The sequence below is a fragment of the Micropterus dolomieu genome, linkage group LG18, assembly GCF_021292245.1.
Source record: "Micropterus dolomieu isolate WLL.071019.BEF.003 ecotype Adirondacks linkage group LG18, ASM2129224v1, whole genome shotgun sequence".
NCBI lineage: Eukaryota > Metazoa > Chordata > Actinopteri > Centrarchiformes > Centrarchidae > Micropterus > Micropterus dolomieu.
In genome coordinates this window covers 22,870,887-22,891,958 of record NC_060167.1, presented here as the reverse complement: position 1 = coordinate 22,891,958, position 21,072 = coordinate 22,870,887, and the positions used below count along the sequence as shown (strand labels likewise).

The 21,072-nt window shown below is 41.2% G+C and overlaps 2 protein-coding genes across 3 annotated transcripts; both read left to right on the top strand.

Moving 5' to 3' along the window:
* Positions 1-851: 851 nt before the first annotated feature.
* Positions 852-16,195, top strand: LOC123956784 (zinc finger protein 385A-like). Of its 2 annotated transcripts, none has more exons than XM_046029218.1 (8): positions 852-862; positions 2,273-2,418; positions 5,933-6,043; positions 13,560-13,734; positions 14,230-14,550; positions 14,922-15,109; positions 15,206-15,292; positions 15,422-16,195. In XM_046029218.1, exons 2-8 carry the CDS (start codon positions 2,344-2,346, stop codon positions 15,647-15,649), a joined length of 1,185 nt encoding a protein of 394 aa, XP_045885174.1. In that variant the 5' UTR covers positions 852-862; positions 2,273-2,343; the 3' UTR covers positions 15,650-16,195. The 2 variants fall into 2 exon arrangements, with proteins under 2 accessions (XP_045885174.1, XP_045885173.1); XM_046029217.1 differs by lacking the exon at positions 852-862 and adding an exon at positions 888-983.
* A 1,609-nt stretch (positions 16,196-17,804) lies between these two features.
* Positions 17,805-20,745, top strand: gpr84 (G protein-coupled receptor 84). The gene is made up of 2 exons (XM_046029214.1): positions 17,805-17,860; positions 18,761-20,745. Exon 2 carries the CDS (start codon positions 18,915-18,917, stop codon positions 20,139-20,141), a length of 1,227 nt encoding a protein of 408 aa, XP_045885170.1. The 5' UTR covers positions 17,805-17,860; positions 18,761-18,914; the 3' UTR covers positions 20,142-20,745.
* The last annotated feature ends 327 nt before the right edge of the window (positions 20,746-21,072 follow it).

Genomic DNA, 21,072 nt, shown 5'->3' with positions numbered 1-21,072 from the left:
ATAAGGATAATTGCAAAAGAGATCATGTCTTTATTTTATATATAACTCAGCAATAAGTCAAGTTAATTATAGGCTAGCCTGCATTCAGTTTTTCAAATATAAACAAGGATATTAGACAGAGGCCTACCAAACACGTTTCATCAGCAACAACAGGCTTATTGCCTATAATCACGGAAATGTCATGCCTGGTTACGTTACAGACTGCAAACCCTTATTTGGCAACAAATGTGATTATTCTGTTAAAAGACAAACCTTTGCTATTACCACGGACATAAAGTGATGTTTATTTGCATGTTATGTCGGTTTGATCCAGAAAAAAGGTGAAGAGATTGGGCGATAACATTACATGCTGCGTGCGCTCCCGCGGACAAGAATCAGTTTCTGGCCATGTAAAATCTGATTTCAGGTCTGTTAACACGTTAACACACAGTTAAAAACAGGGACATCTGGTCACCCTATTGTGGCACATCTTGTAAATAAGAGAAACTGCGTTTTTTTATTTTTGACTCATTATTGTATGATTATTGCCAGACAATTATACAATAATCATACAATAATGCTCCCAGGGATGGGTTAAATGCAGAGGATGAATCTTGCGACATGTATGTGTATGTGAAAAATAAAGTATCTTTAAAACAAAGCATCAAAACCTGCTCATACTTTTTTCCCTGTGTTGTTAGCTGGCGGCTAACAGCTGCGTAAGCACAGCACAGTAAGCAATAAGTGGGCTGTCCACTGTTACTGAGAATTTACAATTGACGCTTTGCTAAGCCACACCCTGAATACGCTACCCAATCACAGTGCAGTATAGGACTCACTCTAACTGAGGTCCGACACTTTCATGGTTGCGCTCCATTGACTGGTATGCGAAAGGCGTCGTTTTCTAGCTTTCTTTTCCCGTATTTTTTCAAGAGATGGTCAAACGCTGTTCCTGGGGCACTTGTAATAGTTACAGTCGCTACGCAGAGAGGTTGAAAGGAGAAGTACGATTTATTCCCTTTCTAAAACCTAAAACAAACCTAATGTAATGTTAGTTAGCTAACACTAGCTAACTTACTACTGAATGTAATGTTATAAAGCCCTACTGTTCTGCTTTTAATGATGTAAAAGTGTACAAAGACCTAACATTACCCAGCTGTACAAGAACAATGTTGATCCTCAATATCGTTGTCCTCTTTCTCAATAGTCAGATAATACGGTGGGTCACTTTTACTCTGTGATCGGTAGGTTTTAGCTTCTGTCTTTATTTTTTCACATCAGTTTGACAGCCTGAATTAAACCTTCAAATGTATAATGCAACTGCAAAACTGTCTGCTTCTCTCTGAGATTGCTTTTTCCAAAAATTAGAAAATATTTCTCCAGGGAGTGCAGTAATAAACAGTGGCAGTGCTGAGAAAAAAGTCTGTAGGACTTAGCAACAGTAACTAAGGGGGGCGTGGCTTAGCTAAGGGTCAATTTTACTTTCAAGTAGCTGGTGGCACCGAATAGTGCCGACTATTTACTGGCATTAACCAACCCATAAGTGCTTTAGATACAGATAACAATGTAGTTCAATTTTAACTAACTTTTAGCTATAGCTATATCTTTGCAATTGAAACATTTAAATTTTAACATTTAGGTTTTTCTGCCTTGCACAAAACAGATAGTCACACAAATAGTCAGACAAACCGAGGACACCTGTTTCATTAGCTAGCGGTTAACTTAAGTTAGTACAAGCACAGCACGGCAAATAAATGTGCATGCTCACTTAGTCAACTCACACATAATTCTGCCAAACCAAGATGGCGCCAGTCTCCTTCACCGCAGTCCTTTTAAAATCGGAAGGTTGGGTTCGAGCTGAACATAAACAAACATAATCGTGCATATCACACTCTTCAGCCTATAGATGTCCTCAAATCCTCCATCCTAAAATATTTTTTATGTATCTGCATGATTCACGTGGGTCACATTTTCAGGTCGGAGTAAGCAAATCCCTGCTGTAGTGGTGCTGGCAGGCAGATTTTGTTATCTTTGGACAGAGTCGGGCTAGCTGTTTCCAGACTTAGCTAAGCTAACCAGCTGCCGGCAGAAGCTTCATATGTACACAAGAGCTGTATCAATCTTCTCATCCAACTCTCAGCACGAAAGCTTATTTCCCAAAATGTCTTAACTATTCAGATGCGGCTAGTTGTATTCATCTTGTCATTAAACAAACCTTGTGCACTGATTGCAGCATGTGATTCTCTACATTATCCTTGATGTCCAATGTTCCTGTTTTGTGCATCTACCCCAGGAAGTGTAAACCGACCTGGGCCGGTCCCTGCCTTCCTCAGGAGCCCACCTGTCATCCAAGCCCCACTGGATATGAAGCCCTTCCTCCAGTTCCCCCTGGAGTCGCCTCACCCGGCCAGCATCGGCCTCTTCCACAACTTTAACACAGTGAGTGCTCACAGACGTACTTGCACACGAGCATGAATCCACATGTGTGCACGCATGGTGTCTGGGATTTCTTATCATCTTGTATCACTTAGGAGAAGACAGCTGGAATTCAGCTGTGGGTTTGGAGCGTTTCCTCCTGAGTAAAGACAAGCAATAAAGAGCTGAGGATTTATACTGTATAATCTAAGACGATAAGGTGACAGCTGTTTGCTTTTTATTCAGCAGTGAGTTTCAGCATAATTGAGAAAATGCCCAGGCGAGTGTTTTACTGCAATAAAACGAGTTACAGCTAATCAATTGTATGAGAGGCACAGGCTGTGTTCTCTATACTCAGCATTTTCTATGGCTCCTTCTCATTTCCAGATTGGGTTTCATGTGAAGGTCAGCGTGGCGACAAACAGGGATGCACGTGCACCCCCCCATCCCACACGCACACACACACACGCACACACACACACACACACACACACACACACACACACACACATTACCGAGCTCATATTCATGCATCCAGGCAAAATGACCCTTCCTCAGGTTAATGATTCATCCTGCTTCAGTGAGGACATTGAGTGTGTCCACTAATGCCAGAGCACCTAAATCCAAATCACTCTCTGTCCACACAGTAAAGTCAAGTCCGCAACACTGCTGTCCTCCAGTGACAGTAGGCTGCAGCTCGGTGTGAGTCTTTATTCAGAGCCTGATCAGTCTGCTCGTCTTGAGAAGCTGCAGAGACTGAAAGGACAAAGACAAGGGCAAACTGACAAAAAACACTTGATTGCTGTGTTTATTGTTTCAAACACAGTTTGTTCCAGTTTGGACAGAAACTTTTGTGGAGCATGGAGCTCTGGGAGTTATCTAGAGAGCTGGTATCAGGCCTGACTCACGAGGATTACAGGTAATTTCCAAACTCTTGAGATTGTCGGGCGTATTCTGTAGATCTCGCCTTCTTGCAGTGAGATATAAGCTGCACAGTGAAGCTGGTGTGTGCAGAGGGAGAGATTAAGCTTCTGTCACTCTGTTGATTTGTAATTTGTATTTCTTTAAGGATTAAGTTTAAGATTAGCCTCTCAGTTACTCAGTTTGGGTAGGAAATATTATTTTAAAGTTAGAAAGGGATTTTCATCATATCACAGCCTTCTGAAATTCTGATACATTTTTTCCATTCAGTGTGTTTGTACTCTGTAATTGCCTCTCTATAAAGTAATTTTCATTGTCCATCCATCCTTCACATTGCACAGGCTGAGATGTTCCTGGGCGAATAGCCGTCAAAGAGAACAACACCAGATTTAGAGGTCTGAAACCTGGCTAACTGTCGTCTTTAGTCTTCTTTATTAAACAACCTGAAGCGATGACTCCTCTCAATCCACAGTGTGCTGTAAACAGATAAATGAGCTGCTGCTCCTCTGTTGCATCTCTGACAGAGTAGTTTCTCAAGATGTGTTTACTGCCTCCAGCGGGCAATAAGGTGCCTGAACCACTGAAACACATTTGTTCTCACCACCTTTAACAGCTGGTGTCGCCAAATGAAATTGTAAGGATTGTAACTTCCAAAATGTGAAACAAATGCAAAACTGTGGGATGATCTTGGACCTTATGGTGTATTAGGCTATTTAAGAAGAATGCTGTCAGTGAACTATAAATTCAGATGTGCATATGACACAGTTTAAAATTCTCGTGCAACAAAAGCTCCACTGTTTGAGGGGGGAGAGGGTGAAAGAGGAGACTAATGGGTTAATGAGGTTATAACAGTAGGGACACATGTATGGAAAGAGACAAGAACAGGTGGTGAAAGACACAAAGTGATGGGAGATCAACATGCTGAACAACAGCCACCAATAAGAGAGAGAGTGAGACAGGATTTTTTGTTTTTATCTACAATGTTGTACACACACATCGACAATAAAGCTTTCAGATAGACACACACACAGTTGTCATGCCTTTACACCCATATACACAATGTTAGCACAGAGACAAATGTACAGATGTAAACAAACAAGTTTGGAGGTGTTACAGGTCTCCACATGAGAAAGGCAAAACAAGAGAGAGGTGAATTGGAGACACGAGATAAGAGACAGTAGCACAAAAAAACTATAGGCTATAGTCTATAAATATGTCTAACAATGCATTCAAACAGAGTTTAAATTTTCAGACCAATGATACAATTTCCCCCAGTGCCTGGAACTTGAGAGTGTACATAGTCTTTCATTTGGCAGCATACATTCACAGTCTGAGCAGGAGATGAGAGGCTGAGTAAAACCACAGTGTACTTTTGGCTGCTTAATGAGGGCAACACCCAGCGCTGTGGTTGTTGAACCCTGCCAGCAGGTCAGAGAGCTCACACGAGTCCATTCGAGTCGCCTAAAAACGAGGTAGTAAACATTTCATAAGAGTATGACGTGGTAGATATCTGTGCTTGGTCTGAGAATGACACGCTTGTTTGGTAATTTTAGGCCACTGTTTTCATTTTGGCATTAATTTAAGATATTTATGATACGTCCATAACTTTGACATTGACACGCTCTGGTTTTTCCATAAGTCTTTGATCCCATTGTTTTATTTATTTATATATATTTATTTATATTTTATTGTCAGTTTATTTTAATTACATTAACTACATTAGAGTTTAATTACTGTTTTCTGATACATGTTTCTTCATCGTGTTAATGAAATGTTTTTATCCCTTTATGTGATTCACCTAAGATAGAAATTGAGTTGAATGTTTGTAATTGCAGTAATTATACCTCTTCACGACAATGAAAATTAGACCTCTTTTAAATAAAAACTACCTGCTGTTTATTGTAAATGTACTCAAATTTCAGTCAATCCTTAAATGTTAGAAATACAATCATCATTTTGTTTTTTAATTACCAACAACACATTTTTCAACGACTTATATTCCATTTCGTTAATTTAATTGTTCACAATTTTTTTCTGTATTTTTATTACTCAGTGTTTTAAAATGTGAAATTCAATTTCCCTGAAGATGAATTCGATTGCTTTTCTTGCCACAAGCACCTAATGCCTCTATGGTAAGGCTGATTCTTATCTAAATACGTTAGATAAGATATAGCTGATCCTCTTATCAAGGTACTTCATGGAAAACATATTGTTTGGTGTAATAATCTGGTTTGATGTTTTGAAAAGAAGAGATTTTGTAGCACACAAACAAAGTACACATTTTTGGAGATAGAGAGTGTGTAATTAGGCCCTTCTAACCCCAGCATGAATTAAAACTTTGAACGGCACCCAAGAACTCAAGCACAGACAGCAGCAGCAGCTGCTGCTGAGAAAACATACCCTCCTGCCCACATCAATCCCTGCTCCCCCTTCAATTCACTCTTCTCCACTCTTTTTTATCTCCCAGCTTTCACCCCCCCTGTCATTCACCTGCACTTTATTCAACATTTTTCTCTTTCATCCACATTCACTGGACTCTTGATAGGAGAAACACAGAAAACCTGCCCTCTGAGTTCCTCCTGTGTCGCTGAATCTTTGATGTGTTATCTCTCCTCAGATGGACCCTGTCCAGAAGGCTGTGATGACACACACCTTCGGGCCACCAATGGTGAAGACAAAGCGGCCAATCATATCCTGCAATGTCTGTCAAATACGCTTCAACTCAGAGGTATGAATAATATTAATAATAATAGTTCAAAATAAAGGGTAAAGCTTTTATGGACAATATCCTACCAATTGACTGTTCAGTAAGCCCTCCCCTGAACAGTAATTGTCCAATCATTGCTTGGCAGCTCTGCTAAGTGGTGTGCACGGTGCAGTAGTATGAAGGATACTTGGCATTATAGGGCTTGGAGGGTGGAGTCTCTTTTAAAGCCAGTTCCAAAAACACAAAAGCAAAAATGAAAGAAATGGGTTATTGATCACTCGTTAGCTGCAAATAGTGGCATGTCCATCTAACTAGCTTACTACTGACAGACAGCAGTAACCAAGCACATCATTAACTATTACGTTTGTGGGGTTAGAGGTTGCTTAAAAAAAGGTAGGTCACAACTCGCAAATCCACTATGTATATTTCCCAACTTTGTGAAAGCTGCTCCTGGATGTTAGGAGAGTTTAGGCTAATAGCAATTCTGTCATGCTCTTTTATTTTGGGAAGAACAAATAAGCAATCCCAACAAATCTCTTTACTCAAGATAGTATTACATTTGCTAAAAACATCAGTTCTCATTCTAACAGACTTATGAAAACTAAAAACATATTTGAATATACGAACAAAATATGTAAGCTAAATAGCCAACCATGTTAGCATGAAATAACAAACAGTCCGATACATTTATCCTTATCATAGTAGCCTATTACTAAGACTAACCAGCTCCACACCACATGTCTTTTACATGTAAGTTTAGCTTCTTTGTTTTAGCACAATATCATGCATCTTTTACAAGATTCTAGTTTTAAATGGAGTCAGCAGGAAACACTAAAAAGTCACCCAGAGCAGCTTTTGCTACCAATTCATGGAGCTAACGTATGCTTCATTTGCTAGCTAGATATAGCTGATAAAATCTGCCAGAGGCATGGATGTAATATTGAGACCTGGATGCGGCAGATGGCACCCCATTCATTCCTATGAAAGTTGCTCACTGTGGTTTTACAGCCTCCCTGGGCTTCCTCATGGGGATAAAATGATTTATCATATGCCTCTTTCCAAATGTTATTGGATAGAATGGATCAAATTCTGGTAATTAAAAGAGTAGGTTCTGGGGTTTTGTGACCCTCAGAAAAATGTATTTCGTTTTATAGTGGGTCCTTTCAAACTGTCCCAGAGGCTCTGAACATACACTTTAGACATGTTAAATCATGACCCAAAAAGTTAACTGGCTGCATCCAATGTTAGGTAGTGACTGACTGTACAGCTGGAGCAGGTGAGAACTTGGTTCACAGTTTCTCAGCTCCAATTTTAGCCTGTAGGCTCATATTAGGAAGAGAAAACCCTTCTTGCTTAACCTGTTTTATGACCAGTCCAGTATAATTTTTGATGACCTGCTGCACTCTGGTATCAAAGTCTTGGGAGAAGGTTGTGTATCAAATAAAAAGACAGCAAGCAAGTTTCAGAAAGTTTGTAGAACCTTTTTTTTTAGTTTGTGTGTAGAGATTTGTTGGGCTGAACCGTGTGTCAAGCTTGGAAAACATATTTTAGCTGTTGATAGCGAGCCTCTAAGTATAATGAGTTTGTTTTTAAAAGTCCACTCTGATGAGGTTTTAATGGAGGAGACGGTGAACAGCTAACACCAGCTTGTCCTTACCTTAAAGCTGATCAAGCACATTTTCTGCATTTCACTCTTGACACTTGGCTCCACGCCAGCATAAGGCAGAGGGACTGAAATAAAGGAGGCCTGAAGTGATGAAACTTTAGAGGAATGATTTGAGTGTTCCCATTAAAGTGTTTGTAGTGTTAGCTAAAGTCGAAAAGCAAATAACTCATAATGTGGACATCCAAAACCTAGCTACTGGATGGCATGATTGATGTGTTAAGAGTCTAGTACTTGGCCTTTTACAGTGTGTATGTGTTTTAGGTACATGTCTGCAGTGGAAATATTTTGATGGTCTGAGACTCTGAGTCTTTCTTTGAATGGACAAATAAGAAATTAGATAGCAAATTTCCTTTGGATGGTGGGCCATAACATTTCTGAGCCCACTGCCTAGGAATACAGCTCACTAGGTCCCCTCACTCTTAGCAGTGAAAAAATTTCCTGAGTGGAATTAGTGAAGCAGTGCAATTTAACATCTTGAATTTGAGTGATGTGTATTGAACAATATTGAAAGGGCTTTTAAAGATCAAGAAATCCTGAGTTGATGAACCACACTGTAACCTCTAACCTAAACATGAGTAAAAATCAAACATACAAGCCTATCTAAAAATATAATTGCATTCCGGTGATGAAGCGCTAAATACTTGTACTCTAAATGCAGTGGTGTGTAAAGGACACAGGCAGGGAGGGAGTCATCTGAAACTTGTGTAACACTGCCCTGTTCTCTCTGTGAGGGGCGGCTTAATTATATCTCCGCTGCTCAGACCTGCATGTTCTCACATGGTCTACATGAGCGTGGGACACAGAGCATGAGCGGGGGTCGCTTTTATTTACTACAGCATGTTCATATTTACATACTGTGTGTGTGTAAATATGAATGTGAGTGGATGAAAATGCATGTGCCTGTGCATGTGTCTCTAACGGGGGTCACGTCTGTGTTATGCTTTGAGCACTCTAATGCTGAGCCACCTGTTTGTCCTGCCTGCTTTTTAACTCGTGAGCCGCATCTGCTCTGCTGCAGCTCTACAGCATTTTCCTCAGTAACCTGAGAGACTCAGAGCTTAAAGCGCGGTGGACATTCTTTAATAATGAAGGAATACTCTGCTTACAGCACAGTACTTGGCTTTCTCAAGCTGGCTGTGCTGCAGTTCAAAGGCAGACGCAAACACTCTTTTTTTATTTCTTCATTAATTTTCATCAAGTCTTCTTCGGGTCATACGGCACCGAAGTACATTAATAATACCAGCAGTTTCTTTCATATCTATGTCATGAAGGAGGTTGGTGTTAAATGGGAGTTCTCAAGTACTTACACAAAGTGAAAGAGGCATATTGATTGATAGTGGCCACTCAGAAGCAGGTGCTTCTCACTGCTACTACACTGTAGCCACACATGTTGTAATTGTAACATTGCAATTCATTTCAGGCCACAGAGGACAGATTAGCCTGCCAGTGTTTAGCTCAGCTCTGCTGCAAGGCTGACGTCACACCGTGCTGCATTAGACATCGTCACCACTGCAGTACCATTCTGGACACCTCTCTGTCTTTCTTTCTCTCTCTTCTTGTCCTTTTCAGGCCCATAGCAAATCCTGTTTCAGTTGTGTCTCCTGTCTGCTCGGCAAGTTTGTTTGCTCACCATTTTCCTTGTCAGTTTTCATATTTCTCCGTCTGTGTCTGTGGGGTATACTGTATCATCTGTCCCCTCTCCTTCTCTCCACCTCTCCAGCTTCTTCCCACCCCCTCTTCCTGTTGCTGCTGCCAGTGCCGCGTACAGTAGATTTGGCTGCTAGCTCTCTGTGCTTTCTGTGCCTTTGTCGCTTTATAGATAAAACATCAAAGCACATCCTGCTTGGAGAGAAAAAGGATTTCAGGGACATTCAGTTGCTCTCATTTTCTCCCTCTTAAATCCAATCTCTGCTCCCTCGTTCATCTTAATCCCCCTTTCTATAGGGTCTTTCGTAGGTTCTCTCAGTCCATTTCACCTACTATGCCAAAATCATTTATATTTTATAATTGTGTTGTTTACTCCAAAGATCGGACACCTTAATCTCTTTTACATCATATTGTCTCTGCTCATCCCACCCCCACCACCAAGGCTGTCAAGCTTTTTATGCTTGATTGATGGCGCACCTTTATTGATTCCTTAAGACCTGACACTGAAGGTCACATGGCGAGTGAAAGTATCAAAGCCCAAACAGAAAAAGAACAATTACGAGTTGCACAAAGGGAGGGGAAAATAAGAACAGCAGCACAAAGTGTGAACTGCAAAGAAGAAGAAGAGGGTGCATTGAGAATTTCTGCTTTTCAAGCTCTCTGCTGTCATTTGTTGGTGAACTTGTAGGGCTTCATCTTCTTGTCTGATTGCAGGGCTTTGGATAGCAGCAGCCAGAGGGGTTGGGTTACACAGGCAGAGCTATATCTGCCTTTCTGTCATCACCAATCAGGATGAGGGCTATATGGGTAACTATCATTGGCAGTTAATACCTCAGGCTTACAGAGGCATCCCGGACACGTCCCAGTGGTCTATTTGCCTCAGTGAAGCATCCCACACTGCAGAGCCCCCGACATGTACCTGTCATTGGCCTTATGTGGCTCCCTCAGCCTTGTCATTGACATAAAGAAACCTATCTAATCCCAGGAAGCCTCTGCTTGTGCATAGAGTCACACACACAATCTTGTATTACTGTATTAGCGACAAGCTTACTCAAACTATATTTGTGCCCTAACACCTCACTCTTTCCTTTGATTTCATTTGATGCTGACATGCACATGTTTATCCTTGAGGGTAACATTGATTTCCAAGCCCAATCTCACAATTTACATCCCATGCCAATGTTGACTGTATGTCAGTGCAAGAGCTGTGTAATGAGGCAGAAAGCAAGGGCATGAAGGTAGGGATGGGGTATAGTGTGTAGCATGACAGACTTTCATGCAGGAGAACGGAGTTGGCGTATAAACTATAATCATATTGTAGTTTCCATGTGCAGATATTGCAGAAAGCGTCTATTTTTGTGGATACATTTTTGATCACTGTCAGCCCTAAGCTTGGAAAATACATTGCGTTTCTTGTGTCTGCTTCATAATAAAAGCCTACCTATGTTTCGCCAGTTGAATGCTTTTAATGTGAAGCAGTAGGAAATGTTCAGTTTGTCTTAGAGGCACCTTATTGAGTCAACAGTAAACTTTGGTAATTGTCTAGATATCAGGGTCTTCACTTTTATAGTCCTCCACTGGTTTTTAACATCATAATTGCACACAAGGAGAAGAAGCACACACAAGTAGTGTACATTTGTTTAAACAAATTGTTTGTTAATAAATTCTGTGTTACTTGAACATTTTTCACTGTGCTCATTGGGGAAAAGGTTAGCTTAGAGCCCTGAAATAGTGTCAGAAATATGGGTGGATTTAATGAAAATCTTAAGGATTTTTACTTTAACGCTCGTCTCCCATTGCCTTAACGTTAACTCTGATAAACTAAAAACCCAATTCTTCACCTGTACTAAGGCGTCCCTGATATGTCCACTCTTCATTGTTGTTTCCATATCTTGAGTTTAAACTGATCCTCTTGTATGCAATCAAACAAGGACAAGCAGGCAAACACACACCTGTGGACACAAACTCTTCTTGATTTGCTATATTTTTTGATATGCCCATTTTTGATGCCTGTCTGTTCTGTATCGGGGCTGTACAATAAGGATTGTTCAGTTGCACGGGGCAAGTAAATCTAGCAACTCATTTGACTGATCGGGTTAGTGGTAAAAAAAAAAAAAAGAGTTTAACACATCCTTTTAGTGTAATTTATTATCACTCTGCAGCCTCTCCAATACTCTCTGTGATGGGGCTGAGCTCCTCCACACACACACACACACACACACACACACGCATTGAAGTCAGCAGACAGTAGATCAGAGAGGCCGTGGTGGACATTAATACAAATCAATACAAATGTTCAACAAGCATAAACATATAGAAAGACATTTTAATCTGCTCTGTCTGTAATCTCGCAGTCTACAGCTGTGATTTACACAAGCACAGCACAGTAGATTGGCTAATAGCAATTGTCACAAACGAAAGCTGTCTGTGTGTATGTATGTAGTCCAACTGTTTGTCACGTTTATAACGTATCTTTAAATTTGGCAAATTCTTGTAAACTTAGCTGCTGGGAGGAGTAGGAGGACAGTACAAAAGGACTGATACTGACGGTGACTGAAGTTTAGGAGGAACACAGACTTCACTCTTTATTTCCAGTGAAATTTTATTGAGTTTATATAATTAATGTTACTGCTGATGAAAAAACAACATAAACAAAAACAACAACGAAAACATTAACGTAGAACCCTGTGTATAACAGTCAGGTGATGAAGAGTGCAAATTCCATCCTGTCTGATTGCTGATTACCCTCTTCACGAGGAGTTTTAATCCCTACCCCTTCAAATTCCCCTCAGTCAAGACAAACAGATTCTCATTGTCCCTTAAAGCCATTTCCCTCCTCACTGCAGAGAAAATGAGGCAGCTTGCACATCATGAGTATGTAGCCCTACTTGTAGGATGATGTTTATGCTAATTTTGCTGTCACTAGACAATCTTGTTGATATATTTTGATTGTAACGCTATGCTGTTCATACTTTATGTAGGGGGATGGCAGGATAGTCATCATTGTATTGCTCTTATTGCTGTTCTGATGATGAGGCTTGCTCATTGATGCAGTACTGCTAAGTCTGTGATTTCATGTTTCCTTTTTATGTTGCACTTTATGCTGCAAAACCAGTCGCCCTTCAGGGACAAATAAAGTTGAACTTAAAATAAAACTCAGATAATCCCACCCACTCAATAGTGATCATCAGCTCAACAGGCCAGTTCAGTGATAACACCAGTAGTGAAGGAAGTGGAGAATATTCTAGAGGTTAATCTTCCCCGACAGCCTCGTCAGCACATCAGGCTTGCAAACCCTCAGCTCAACATTTTCTATTTTCTGTAATGCACTGAGAACTCAGGGTGCCAGGATCTATTCCAGAATTAGTTAGTAATTATTGCATTATAATGTCCATATTATTACTAGAGTGGTAACATTACAGGTATACTGTTCATGTAAAGGGGAGTGGATTTAGGGCAGGCAGTAAAATTTGGGCACGACTCAGTTCCCTTCGGAGTGAAAGCATTACTCTTTCAGTGCCCAGTCCAAACCCTCCTTTTCACTGACACTAGTCCGGAAATTTGAGATTTTCTGGTCTCAGCTAGTAATTAAATCTCTACAACAGCAAAGCAGAGATAATATAGTAAGAAGCTTAAGTGAAGATCTTTTTGCAGTTTCACACAAAACCAAACTGTGACTTTCTTGATGGACAAAATTATCTTTTATAAGGTCCCATGGGGCGAAGCAGAAGGGAGGTACTTAAGCTTTCTATTGATCATAGAGCTCATTTGAATATGTTGAAGTTTTTTTTGCATTTGCTTGATAAAGGACATCTGACATGCCCATCTTTAGCTACTAAATTTAAATGCTTATGACTTTACAACTAACCAGAAATATAAAGCTAATTGCCAACAGAAAAAATCTCCTGTGGCCCTATGCACCCCCTTTATGTCTCTCCCAAATTTTCCTGTCTCTCTGTCCTATAAAAGAAATAAAAAATACATTTCTGATGCTAGTGCTACAAGTAGCACACAGTTCATTGGACACTGGAATCTGCTCAGATAAATTGTCTGCACATGGCACTTCACTGGCTTTCTGACTGAAGCTTGTGGGTGTGAACAAGAAAAAAGGGAATAAAGATAACATATTGAACAAATTGAAATGTTCTGTCAAAAATGGAAATAAGAATCCAGCCGTGGCCACTCAAATCAATAATTTATTACAATGTCTTGTTCTTCTGCCAGAGCCAGGCAGAGGCCCACTATAAGGGGAACCGCCATGCTCGGAGGGTGAAGGGGATCGAGACATCCAAGACAGCTCGTTTCCAAGATGGTGACAAGCAGCACCCTCCACCTACTGCTTCGCCCACCCCACGAGGCCCCTCACCATCTAGCCCAGAGCCTAATCCTAACAAGCAGGGTAAGCATCACCTGTGTCATATGATGTAACACACACACACACTCACAAAATGACAAAGATGCACAACACAGCTGTTGTGTTAAGTGACTCACTGTGACTCTGACTAACCAGAGTCACAGTGTTTACCAAGAAATTAATTTAAACATTATTCTAACAACCTGTGTAAATCTTTTTGATGGACACAGATCCAAAGAATTGAGATTTTATAGTTTAATATTGAACCATGACAATAGAAAAAACAACACATTAAGGGTGTGTAAGTAGAGTAGTCAGTCACTAAGTTTCATCTAGCTAAGGTGTCGGCACACAGGGGTGGTCAGACCTGCTGGCAGGTGCAGATGGACCGGCACAGCTGTGTGTTCCACCTCAAAGAGGCAGAGTTTCAAGCACAGCACCAGTGCTATTTTCATACTTTTATGTCATGATCATCAGTGTTGAAGGGTTTATTGTATGGTTGACTTTCCACAACTTATTCATACTTTGTGCTGTTTACAGATGACACCCAATCCTGTCCCAACTCTATCAAGTCACCTTTGACCCCTAGCCACCTCCCAACACCCACACTGAGCTCAGCAGACGCAGCATGTCCCCTCTTGCCTTCTGTCAGCACGCCTTTGCCATCCTCTCCGTCCCCCTCCGCGGCCCTTGGTAACCCCCCTGTGGATCCAGCAGCAGCTGGTCTTCCCGATACCCCGTCCCCAGCACCCAGCCCTTCTTCAGGAGAGTCAGAGGAAGAGAAAGCCAAGAAGCTTCTCTACTGCTCCCTGTGCAAAGTAGCTGTTAATTCCCTCTCACAACTGGAGGCACACAACAAAGGTAACTCCAACACAGCTTTGTCAGAGTGCACATATTCCTAAGTACATCACACCAGACTGTGCACAATCTTGAGAAAAATAAAACTCTACAAACAACAGCATTATGCAATACACTCTTAGAAGCAACTTCAGACACCCCGGGGCATGGCTGCAATTCTGCACTTATTGCTGCATTTTAAATTTGAAAAACTAAAGCAGGTGCATTTCTGCCACTCAGTGGTAACAATGGCAGGGTAAAAACTGCTTGGTTTGACTGGGTGTAGATGGGTGGTGATAAAAAAAAGACACAGCCTACCACACACATGTATTTTGCACTACACTGAAACATGGCCTCGATTACCACCACAGATTAAACCTTTTTATTGTTTCCAGGTACCAAACACAAAACCATTCTGGAGGCTAGGAGTGGACTGGGACCCATTAAAGCATACCCACGTCTGGGTCCTAAACCCAGTCCAGAGCAAGGAGGGGAGCTGTCCTCTGACCCCAACACTCAGGAACGCACCTTCCACTGTGAGATCTGCAACGTCAGAGTAAACTCAGAGCTGCAGCTAAAACAGGTGAGAAACCCACACCAAGATCCCAAAACCCTGAGTGAAGTCGTTTCCATGCCATCTCAATATGCAATTTCTGTCCTTTCTCACTTTATGTCTTAGCATATATCCAGCCGGAGGCATCGGGATGGAGTTGCAGGGAAACCTAATCCACTTCTCAGCCGGCACAAGAAGCGCACAGACTTTATGGTAGAGACTCAGATTGTCTTTCATGGTTATAATCCATATTTCTCAATTCTCCCCCACAAAAATGTTTTAGGTTTTAGGACAACTCAGTACTTCAATACCTGTCACATTTACTTACTCTCTTTTTCAAAGGAAATTCCAAAAACTCTGGGGGCCGGACTTTTACCAAGTCCTCTTGCTGTCGCTGCGGCGATGGCGGCAGCAGCCTCCTCTGGTCAGCTGGCACTACGTCCTCCTGGCCCGACCTCCCACCCTCATCCCCATCACCACCTCCTACAGGGAACACACCTCAGCCTCCTGAGGCCCGCCCCAGGTCCCATTCGCACCACGCATGGGCCGATCCTCTTCACCCCTTACTGAGAGAATGCGAGAGAATGTGGACGAATCAGGAAGAAGCACACTGTGAGGTGGAGGGCTGCAACCATGTGCCATCAAGAGCCAAACTAGCTGGTGCTGCTCCAGCTGTTGTTTCGTCATAATAAAAACAGTGAGCATAAATATGACTCTTCATGGTGCGTACTGTGGTTGCAGACCACTACTGTTACGTTAACAGAGGAGAACCAGAGATTTCAAAGACACTGTATGTTTCCATCCTCCCCAGTTTCCCTTCATCATTCAACTATCTGCCAATCATCAAGTAGACTGTACAGATAGTTTGAAGAGGAAATTATTAACAAACAAACACAGTTTTTATCAAGCATGGACTTATTTGAGAGCATCCTCCAATCTTCAACTGATGACTAATTATCTTCACCTAACATATGATCCACTGTATCTGACTCCAAACCCTACCTCTCTTATGTTTTTAATATTCACCTCTGCAAGGGTTCATTACATATCCAAAGCATTAATGTTATCAAAAACATGCCTGATGGGTTAGATATAGTAGTTGCCTCTGATGTTAAGTGGTATCACGCTGTAGCTGTCACAGTATAGTGGATTGTGCCACTGTAATGTATTGGTTTTTGTAGCCTATTAAGAGAAAAGGTACCAAGGATTCCCAAATTCCTTCTGCAGTTACTGGTAAACATTTCTCTGTACTGTATGTCTACATTTTACACGTCTACATCTGGCCTATATGGTCTATATTTACCTCTGTGTGACAGATACAGGAAATCAAAGAGGAACAGTAGAAGGGAAGAAATTACTTCACTTTTTAAAACTGTATTAGTGTGCACATCAACCACATTCATGGTTTGGCAGAGGTGGGGTTGTTTTGAAGAAGTAATTGCTACTTGTGCACTATGCAGCTATCAGTGTTCTACAGTCTTTGTAAAATGCAGTAAGGTTGGAAAAAATAAGAATAGAAAGAGAAACCCATGCTAAGATAGATTCTTAGGTCCCCTGATGATTCCCCTGGTACTTCCTGAATGGCCACCGACAACAACCACGTGCATAACCGCAAAGCACATAAGTCAAAGTCTGCGGTGAAAAGTCTACATGTGAATGGCTTAAATAGGTTTTAAATGACAATGTATCCTTTTTTTTAGCTGCACCTCACTGAGCAAAACAGAAAGGTTTCAGTGTCTTCATGGAATAGCTCTAACACTGTGAGCACAGCAGGACAATGGCTGATTTGTGACTTTAGTAGCAGGTATTTGCATTATGTGCACATTATTACAGACCACATTTTCACCACAATGCCATACAAGGAGTGTGAAAAACAGTGGGATGAAAGACACCAGCATTATGTTACTGAGGAAGAGAAAAGGACCACATATACAGATGAGTAGTTGTATGCAAAAAAAAACATCACACCATTTTTTGGAAGTATTATAGGCCTGTAGTGGGATAAAAAAATGTTTTGTTTGTCTGCTCTGCCTTGTGTGCTCCAACCCTACATGACCCTAAACTATCCCAGTGAAAACTCTCATGATGGCTCATGAAACATTAGAGGGAAGCTTTAGGAAACAGAAACTGTAGCAATACTTTAAGCACTCCTGCTAACTTTTCATGTTAACTGCAATAAAAAGAAAATGTCTACAAATATATGAATTGTTATTTAGGAAATGTGTGTTGAAACATTATTGTAAATGTGGATTATTAAAAAATGAGAAAAGGTACATGTTGGGTCTTCCTAATTGTTGAATTAAAACAAAATTCTATATAAAATCATTAAACTGAGTCTATGGTTGTAAGCAATGTTGATTGGTGATTTTTCTTTTCAATTTTTAAAAATGTAATGACATATGACAATACCAATAAATCAGAAATGCAATTGGTTGTACTCTAGTTTAGTAATGTGATCATGTGAGTACATAGTGTGCGCAATGTGAATGTTTTAAATATTTTAAATCACTTAAGGTTTTAACAGACAGTCAAGTATAGTAATAAATTATTAACAGACATATATGACAGGCCAATACAAACACATTGGTGATCAAGTTCAAGAAGTTGACTGAGTTGCACTGCAGTGTGCAAACTGTGAAAATGAAACTTTACTTTTAAAAAAAAAGGATGCACATAAAAAGACCTGCTAACAGGAAGCCTGACATTCAGAAGACAAGACTGCAGAGAATGACACAGGCTACACATAAACATAAAATACTGGCAGAAGACATCAACTATAAGGTGAGAAACTGAACCCTGCACATTTTTCTTAACGTGTCTTTAAGACAACGATATTATGCCATTGTTTGGGTTTTGAACTGTGAGCCAAAACAAGCAATTTAAAGAGGTCACCCTGGCCTCTAGGTACTTGTCATGGACATTTTTCACAATTTTCAACAATTAGACATTAGACTTAGACTAAACGATTAATCAATGAATAAATGAAAAGATTCAGACATGATTTAATTTGTGATCAGCAGTACCTGCTAATAAAAGCATATATATTTTATTAAGTTTAGAGAAAGATAGACATGGCTGCAGTCTTTCACTTTAGTTAATTAATATCTTCACTGTACAGCTAAATCAGCTGATGATAAAGAAGAAGCTCATGTTGCTCCAAAACATTTTTTCTTCATTAAAGGAGAACTCTTGGGCAATTTTCAAGTTAATCTTGATCGTTATACCTTTGTGAGTACTGTCTACAGAAAAAAAAACTAACCGGATTGGTGCTTGCAAGACGGAGCTGCTGCAGCTAATGCCCAGAGCTCCCACTCAGCTAAAACGGCAGTTATGTGGGCATATACATAAGAGTGTCTTTGTGCCTCTTAACAGACACAAAATGCAATTAAAATGTCAACATGAACAGGGCCCTTACATGACAACAAGATGTGTTTAGCAACTTACCCATTGTTTAAATTCACCTAAATAGTGTTTTAGACGGCTAGTTGGAGTCTCGCGCTGAAGTCCTGAGAAAACTCAGTTGTTTCTATAGACAGTACTCACAAAGGTATAACGATCAAGATTAACTTAAAAATTGCCCAAGAGTTCTCCTTTAAGAAGTTTGTTCAGTGACAAAGATGAGGTGTATAATTCAGGGAACTCAAATACTAGTAAAATAACCTCCTGCATTGTTTCTTTCAGTGTTGTGCCTGTGTTTACCTCTTTCTTTGAAACTGCACTGCTGGCAAACTCGGCAGCATGGCTGGCAAACATTAAAACATTTGAGATGGTGGCGGGCAACCTCTCGCTGTCTGAAATCTGTTAAGCTACGTTCTGGTTCCTTTTAGTCGACAGAATGCTGATGAACCACACAAACCAAACAGAGGATGACCTCTTCTCCTGCTACAGTCCTTCAGTTGTGGTCTACCGGTACTTCGCTGTGCTGTGGGGATGTGCTGTGACCGTCACTGGTACGGTGGGAAACCTGATGACCATTATAGCCTTCGCCTTAGACCCACGTCTGAGGACTCGCTTCAATGTGCTCATCGTCAACCTGGCGGTAGCTGATCTGCTGTACTGCACCATACTGCAGCCCATCTCGGTTGACTCCTATCTACACCTCAGATGGCGCAGTGGTCAGCTCTGGTGCAGCATCTTCGGTCTGCTCCTCTTCCTCTCCAACTCTGTCTCCATTATCACCCTCTGCCTGGTGGCAGTGGGCAGATATCTCCTGGTTGCAAAAAGGGCTGTGTTTGAGCGTGTCTTCTCAGACCGTGGTCTCATTTTACTCCTGATCTCAGCATGGGCACTAGGCCTGGCCAGCTTTGGCCCGATATGGCCTGCTTATGTGTTCGTGCCACAGGTGTGCACATGCAGCTTCCATCGGACCAGGGGTCGCCCCTACACCACCATCCTCCTCTTTTTCTACTTTTTTATCGGTCTGGGCTGCGTTGGTGTATTCTACCTCCTCATTTACAGGCGTGTCCAGATCGCCTCACAGGCGCTGCTCCGCTACAGGTTCAGCCGACGATCATCCAGGACGAAACCACCTTCTTCTTCAGCACAAGGGACTGATGACAGTGGTGTAGAGAGTGGCACGGCCAACACACACAGCTGTGAGATGAGCAGCCAGGTGGACCTAGAACAAAAGAAGGATGAGATCACCTGTGACAAGAGCTCTGCCAAGGCCTCAAATACATCATCAGCCAACAAGCCTCCCCCTGAAATCATCCCTACTCCACCTGTAACCAGAACTGCTCCCACCACTGCAGCATCCTCTTCCAAATCAGCGACTTCAGGAGATGATGGTGAATTTAGACGTGTGACACGCATGTGCTTCACAGTATTTCTGTGTTTTGTGTTCTGCTTTGTCCCGTTCATATTGCTCAACATAGCAGACAAAAATAACCGCGCCCCACAGGTACTGCACATGTTCTGCGCAAACCTCACCTGGCTCAACAGCTGTATCAACCCCGTGCTCTATGCTGTTATGAACCGACAGTTTCGACAGGCCTACCACGTGCTGCTCACCAGGGCCGCTGCACCATTCACCAGCCTCTGGACCCGGTGGCGGGCTCTCTGAGATCCTGATTTCCTGAAACTCATATTTAAAAATGTTTCTCCTGATATAAACCCAGTATGATATTATTCTCAAGAAATACAAGATAGACACAGTGCACCGTATGTCAGCCACTATTAACTTTTACGTAGATTTCCTGTGTGATTAAATAGGCGAAAGAGGGGAAGAAGCTAGACAGGATCTTAGAGCTCATATGGTAACAGAAGCACAGATTGAATTTGACAAAAAAACATTTATGTTTTATCACCAACATTTCAAGCTGCTCTATTTCTTTCACAACCTCCATGTCTTACTCTTTTATTACCTGCTTTTGCAGTATGTATTACATATGTTATGTGTTATGTTATGTATGTAATAAAGTCTATTTTGTAATACATAATCCACAGTTGCATTCAGAACGACCTCTTTTAGGCGTCTGTTACATGATATGAGAAACCACTAATGTTACAAAATCAGCACAGAATGTTCCTATCTAACACAACATGCAGTATTTCAGTAATTCAGGAACTTATGAGTCTAACCCGTGTCTCAACTCTGTACTGCCTTTTACATGCTGACAGCGCATGACAATTAAAAGGGTTCACGTGAGCTGGCCTATCATATGTGGGTGGAGTGTGCATGTTTGAGTTGTGTCAAGGCATTCATTTATTGAGGGTAAATTATAGTTATACTCATGTCCACACTCTACCATCTGTTAGTATGAGATTTATCTTAAAAAGGACTAACACAAGGAACCCTTAAGGCCAAAATACTTAATTATTAGTTGTGCACTAGTTCAGTCAGTTATAACTTTTACCTTTCGGTGTGCAACCACCAAGATTACAGCTGCTACATGCAAAAAAGACAACACACTATGCCACCAGCTATAACATTCATGCAGCCAATGTAACATTATCTCGCAAAGAGCATGGATTAGTTCAACATCAATTTCATA

What these genes read in the sequence shown, in the direction of transcription:
- gpr84 (XM_046029214.1), top strand. Translation starts at nt 18,915, where the DNA reads ATGCTGATGAACCACACAAACCAAACAGAGGATGACCTCTTCTCCTGC.
- LOC123956784 (XM_046029218.1), top strand. Translation starts at nt 2,344, where the DNA reads ATGAAGCCCTTCCTCCAGTTCCCCCTGGAGTCGCCTCACCCGGCCAGC. An exon ending in AAATACGCTTCAACTCAGAG is followed by an intron (nt 6,044 to 13,559) that starts GTATGAATAATA and finishes TTCTTCTGCCAG; the next exon opens with AGCCAGGCAGAGGCCCACTA. An exon ending in AGAAGCGCACAGACTTTATG is followed by an intron (nt 15,293 to 15,421) that starts GTAGAGACTCAG and finishes TCTTTTTCAAAG; the next exon opens with GAAATTCCAAAAACTCTGGG.